The 6662-nt window shown below is 37.7% G+C and overlaps 1 protein-coding gene across 1 annotated transcript; it reads left to right on the top strand.

Annotated features, from left to right (window-relative positions):
• Window positions 1–780: 780 nt before the first annotated feature.
• On the top strand, window positions 781–5556 carry pld4 (phospholipase D family member 4). The gene is made up of 11 exons (XM_076299726.1): window positions 781–858; window positions 1330–1421; window positions 1806–1987; window positions 2396–2579; window positions 2838–2958; window positions 3043–3170; window positions 3327–3527; window positions 3986–4125; window positions 4380–4545; window positions 4799–4895; window positions 4999–5556. Exons 2-11 carry the CDS (start codon window positions 1341–1343, stop codon window positions 5202–5204), a joined length of 1506 nt encoding a protein of 501 aa, XP_076155841.1. The 5' UTR covers window positions 781–858; window positions 1330–1340; the 3' UTR covers window positions 5205–5556.
• The last annotated feature ends 1106 nt before the right edge of the window (window positions 5557–6662 follow it).

Raw genomic sequence — 6662 nt, 5'->3', positions numbered from 1 at the left:
AATGTATGACACACACACAAGATCTTTGTAGACACACTATTAAAGGTTATCTGGCACTTCCTCAGAGTGTATATTTCATTCCACAATTTTTTGGGTAGTGGAGGTTTTTGGTACATATCTGTTTCTATGTTCAGACTGACACACTACACTGATTTGCACTCTATATCTGCATGAGAGCAGACGAGCAGGCGTGAGGCTCATCCTCAGACCATTGGCAAGGTTTTGTTCTCCTCCTCCACCTCAAACAGATTCTAATAGAACACTGATGTTGGTTTTTTCAAGCAATTCTGGTGCTCAGACTGTGGTAATTGGATGGAATTGCTTGGTTACATCTTGGACCAAATGAACTTCCCTTTATAAAGCAGTTCTACTCTGATAACAAAATCCAAGCTTAAAGCTTTAAACTGCTCTCTTTCTCTCTCTCTCTAAAGTTAGCTCTATGAAATCATGTCATTTATACAGAATGTATCAAACGCTGAATGTCAAATTTGCCTACCAGATGTAAAGAAATAAGTTATCGATGTCATGAAAAAAAGTACAATTTTGTAATGAAAATAAATATAATTTTGTGCATAAATGTAATTCAGAGGTGAATGATTTTTCTGTTTGTAATAAATTGATCTGGGCAAACAGTGTACTCTGAGTGTACTTTTGAGGGTTTTTTTCTTCAACTGATAACTGAAAATAGATAAGACAGACAAACATACCTAAAATTTTTTCATGCAATGCAATTGTGAAGAAGGATCTGAAAGTGAGAACAGGAACTAGATGATGTTACTACAGAGAGGAATGGAGCACAGAAACAGAGGAATCAAAGCAGATGTCAGTGAAAAAGAGCAAAGCAGATAACAGCTTCAGGTTAGTGAAATATTGAGTCTTCAATTAAAAGTTAGTTAAATGTTTAAAGAAACACAGTGTAGGAATTTCCTTTTTGACAATTTCCGACGTAGGCTACTTAGACGTTCCATACTGCAATAACAAGTCCCAGGTGTGCTTCGGCAATGTCTGAGACTCCATTCTCCATACTGTCAGTGTTGCATGAAAATCAGTAGGAGTGTTTTTGAGTGAAAGAACTACATTGTGTTTTTTAAAAAAAAACATCATCAGACAGGCTAAATCCATTACATGTTTACCATCAATTATATTTTACCTTACAATAGTAGAATGTAAAATACCAACATCTAACAAAAGCATGATGTAAATGGGAGAAGTACAATTAGCCAGCTGGCTAACACTGCCACATTTACAGGAATGCTGATTATTGTTGTCCTTATAAATAAAGAAAGAAAGGAAATGAAAGTACATATTCCAATTCTTGGCTAAACCTAGATCTAGACAGAATGTCAAGAGCTGCCTCAGACACACTTGGATCGTGCTCCTCCTATGAGAGGTTTGATGATGTTTATGTCCCCAAACAACAGGTATTGTCAAATTGAATTTCACACTTTTCCGACTTTTACTGATTGTTGAGCTATTTTACATATTATTATTATTATTATTATTATTATTAATATTATTGGTATGGTTTGAAAAATATATAGTTTTATTGACCTATTATTTATACTGTTTGTAAGTTTTATTTCTTTGGAATAATTTGTTCATAATTTTTTCTGTTTTTTCTTGCTATACATTTATGGTGGTTGAAGTGAGGTTCCCCCCCTGTACTATAAAGTGCTTTGGGTATTTAAGCACTATACTATTAATGCAATAAGTAGTTGTAAATCCACCCCTCCTAATGCACTGATAATTTACTGTTGTGGTCATTTACACTCTGATTTCCGACTCATTCTAATGTTGTTTATTAGTGTTCTTTTAGGGTGATCTATGTAGCCTTGTCAGTGGGTTGTCTGGTGGGGTTTGCAGCCTTGCTCTGCTTCTCTATAATTGAAAAGATCAACAGTGAGGAACAATTCACCCAAAGGACAGAAGAGGTTGGTAATAAAACAGCCATTATAAATGAGTGGCAGGAGACCTCTGAGCAGAGTAGGTAAGGGGATATGAAAATGGCTTTCACTGGTGTTTTGGCTTTCAGTACTCTTCTTTTTCTGTCTGACAGGTATTCTCCTGATATAATGCATTTTGGTCTGTTTTTAGCCTTATATTATCTCATCATGTAGCCTAAATAAGGAATAGTTTGGATGAATAGAGTGAAAATGCTACACATATCAGCTAATACTGCTCTTATAAACTATGCCACTGACCAAAATAATTTTCTCTATTCTATTACACTTGAATCCACTCTTTAGAAATCATGAGTGTAAGTGATTTGACATGCTAAATTGACATGATAAATTGTGCCCTCATGCATCACTAACTGAAATCATATCACTAGCTACATGTACTGTATTGTAGGCTAGAGAGCCAGACAGGATGCCAACCACTGTTGTCTCTGTAGGGTTGAGCTTGTAGAAGGCATTCCACTTGATTTGGACTACGGCCCAAATGCCACTTTCGGAACTCCGCTCTACAAAACATGGAAAAGCCTACTCTCCATGGCAACCAAACAAGTGGAGGTGGCCTCCTTCTATTGGACTCTTACTGGTGAGGACATTCACGTGAACTCGTCCACCGACGCTCCTGTGAGTACTACTGACACAACTGACACATGGCACTGAGTTTCAATCGACAAACAGACTGCACATAGCTATAGAGTTGAAAACTAGACACATAGCCTATAAAACTAGATACACCTAGTTGTACTTGATAGCCTGTAAAACTATCAAGTACATCTTGTTATAAACTCCCAGTGTCAATGTTGTGCCTTTCACCTCAACCATGTTCAAGTAAACTGAAAAATGAAGATGAATTCACCCCAAACTTACATTTGGTTTCAATAGGGCCGAGATATACTGAAGGCTTTTAAAGCCCTGCCATCAAGAAATGTGTCTGTTCATGTTGTGGCCAGTTTTACCTGTGTGGCAAAAAACTCAACTGATCTAAAGGAACTGGAGGAAAGTGGTGAGATCCCTTATAGTGTCTACACTTCATTTGTGAATATGAATTCTCAGAAAACTGAATCTATACATTTATCTGTTCCATTAGGTGTCCATGTACGGAGAGTTAACTTCCGGCGTCTGACCAATGGAGTGCTACACAGTAAATTCTGGATTATTGATAGAAGGCACATATATATTGGAAGTCCCAACATGGACTGGAGGTCGCTCACACAGGTAAGAACCCCAGAAATGGTTTTGTCTGCCTTCAGTTTTCAAGCCCTCACAATCACTATTGGTAAACTCAAAGCTTTTACTAAATTGTACCCAAGTGGAGTAAGGGCCTAATATAAAGCACTATGTTGATTACCTTTGTTGATTTTTCTTACTGAGGTTAAGGAACTTGGAGTGGTCATCTATGACTCCCCCCGACTGGCCCACGACCTCATTAAGATTTTCGACTCCTACTGGATGATGGGCCACAAGAATGCCTCCATCCCAGAGCCCTGGCCAACGACCTTTGATACCTCTATCAATCATGAGCGCCCCCTGCTGGTCAACCTTAGTGGTGTCCCCAGCTCAGTCTACATTGCAGTGAGGAGCATTCCAACTTTCTAGTGCTGATATACAGTTTATTGATTGATTGCCATCCATGACCTATATGGTCTTGTGAATTTGATTGGGTAATCAGTAACATTGTCCTGTTAAGATCCAAACAGGGCAATGTTCCTGATTACCCAATCAAATTGGTTCTTGTCTTTTGTTACAATAATGGGAGATGTCAAAGGTTATATGGGCATGTAAGGAAAAGGTGAGTTATTCTAAATCAATTTGTTGTATTAAAAACCCATATTTACCACAATCATTAACACATTCTCATTATTTTAAATTCTATTTAAATTCAAGTTGGAAAAACAGTAGGTTGTTAAAAGGTTCAAAATAATGCTGTAAAGAGGTCTGGATCGGCATTCATCTGTAAGATAGTCCTTGTGGATGCGTGGTGTGTCTGTTCTTTGAGGATCTCTCTCTAGCGGTGTGGTCTGTGTATCCAGGCCTCCCCTCCCTCCTTCTGCCCAGAGTCTCGCTCCAGAGACTTGGATGCAATCTTGTCGGCCATTAATGAGGCAGAGCATTTTGTTTATGTGGCAGTCATGGACTACTACCCCACCACTCAGTTCACAAGGCCACCAAGGTAACCCATTTGTACCTCATGATCACTAAATCTATGTGGCAGTTGTATAGTTAGTGAGATGTTTTCAGAAGTACCAAAGTACACAATGTTTTCAATGCATTCAGTTCAATGCAGTTGAGTGCCCTTGAAAGATGGGATGTTGCTTCAGTTAAGTAAAGATAACAGAATTGATTAGAATAGTTATAAATGGATATAATTTTTGAATGATCAGTTAAGAGTTTACATGTTACTACTGTCTATCCTGGATAATAAAGGTACTGGCCAACAATTGACAATGTGTTGAGGGAGGCAGCATTTGGACGTCACGTGGCTGTGCGTCTCCTGGCCAGCTGTGGCAGGGACACAAACCCAGCCATGCTCCCCTTCCTTCACTCACTGGAGGCCATGCATTACCTGCGGCATAACATCAGTGTAGAAGTGGTAAGAAGAGAGCAAAAGCTTTGCAGGAGTCATTTCAGCTATTACTTAACGGTTTTGGAGTGCAGTATTTTTTATAAATTATTTAGTATTTTTAGCAGGTTTCTTTTTTCATTTAGGTTTGAATATCAGAAATCTAAAAATATAATTTGGTCATTAGAATATAATTAATTAAATATCACATGTATTTGTCCATTATCATTTTTGTCCATTTTCAGACTGGCAGTGACATTCAATTTAATCTAATTATTTTCAGAAAGCCTTTATTGTGCCTGTTGGGAATCAATCCACTATTCCATTCACAAGAGTTAACCACAACAAGTACATGGTGACAGACAAGGTGGCATATATTGGTATGTTTAGTTTTTCTTAGACTAGTGATGCCATTCTAAATTACCAATACATGTTTGTTTGCATGAGTGGATCCGTGTGACAAGTTGTGCTTGATTGCCATAGGGACATCCAACTGGTCAGAAGAGTACTTCAGCACCACTGCTGGCGTGGGGTTGGTGATATCCTCCGAGGCCCATAACCAGAGCTCCTCAGCGCGCTCCGTCCAACAGCAGCTCAGGGCCGTGTTCCTCCGTGACTGGGATTCGCCGTTCGCTGTGCCTCTGAATGAACTGCACAAATACCCTGATTGCAGGATGTCTGTAGCCTAGATCACACAATGCTTTTTTATCTTCGAGAATCATATTGCTCTGCAAAACAGTGTTTTGCCACAGTATGTTTTATAAGTTATATTGCTCTTTATAGACTATGCATGTAATGTGCTCTATAGTTATCTTTTTTTATTCTGTAATGTATAAAAATCATTATGTTATGAATAAGTTTACTTTTTACTTAACTTTGATGATTTATTTTTTTTTTTTTTATTCCTGCATAATCGCTGTCATTTTACATTTAGAATACTACTACTAATAGTTTGCATGTATTTGGTGCAGTCGCCATATAGCACCAATTCCAAAAAAGTTGTAGGACATAGACAACACATTAAATGTTGAAAATGACAAATTGTACTATTTCATGGAAAACATAAGCTCAAAACAGTTGGGACAGGGGCAACAAAAGGCTGGAAAAGTTGTGTAATGATAAAGACAACAAAAGGATGAAATTTTCACAACTAATTGGATAAACTGGAACCATAATTGGGTATAACAAATGGTCCTGTGGTTAGACCAATCAAAATGTGTCATTATTTTTGGAAATCATGAACTCATCTGGGCTAAAGAGGAGAGGGACTATCCAATTTATCCAACGTTATAGTGCTCAGTTCAAAATCCAGCATCTATGAAGGTGTGGAGGTGCATTAGTGCCTATGGCATGGAAACTTCTCAGATTAGACCGTTAGCATCTCTCCTATAAGCTAACGGTCTAATCTGATTCAATGAGCTGGAGCTAAAAGTGTTACTGTCAGACTCAGAGAACGGCTGGATGAACTGGGGAAAGGTAAAACTCATTTGTTTAACTCAAGGCGTGGTGGAAAACGAGTGTATTTCCCCAAATGGTTGAATATCCCTTTAAGCAACATATAGGCTACCATCCAGAGGACATCCCTTTCAGGGAAGACCTTGAATATTTCAGAAAAACAATGCTAAAATTAATTCTGCACATATTACAACAGTAGTAGTAGGCCTAAAGATCCAAGTATTCCTAAATGACATGTCTGCAGTCCAGACCTGTCAATTTGGGTGCATCATTGAATGAACAAAAATTAACATATTTTTCCCCAAAAAATTATCTATGGGCTAATGTAAACACAAACCTTAAAGAATGGAAGACATTCCCATCACAGGTTTTTCCCTACCTTGACCTGTACTGTACCATAATTACAGTGCATGAAAATGCACTGTACTGTTCTTCCTAGACAACTTCTTCTTCTTATTATTATTATTATTCCGCTTACCACTTTTTCTAGACGCAATTTCTCTTGAACAGTTTAACTTAGAAACTTCATTCAAACTTTATAACGTAGGTCTTCAAACAGATCGGGTTGCTATCTCTTTTCAACTTTGAAACTTTTATACTTTTTAAACTATTAAAGAAAAACTTTTTAAAAATCCCCATAGACTTAACATTGCCGATTATGACATCATAATACGGCCATTAAGCAATTAGAA

Source organism: Alosa pseudoharengus, unplaced genomic scaffold, assembly GCF_046254945.1.
Source record: "Alosa pseudoharengus isolate Yale_2024_CS ecotype anadromous, Long Island Sound unplaced genomic scaffold, YU_APseudo_1.1 YU_APseudo_1.1_scf_22, whole genome shotgun sequence".
Lineage (NCBI taxonomy): Eukaryota > Metazoa > Chordata > Actinopteri > Clupeiformes > Clupeidae > Alosa > Alosa pseudoharengus.
The sequence above is the reverse complement of the archived record's forward strand: the minus strand, read 5'-3'. Positions and strand labels throughout refer to the sequence as shown.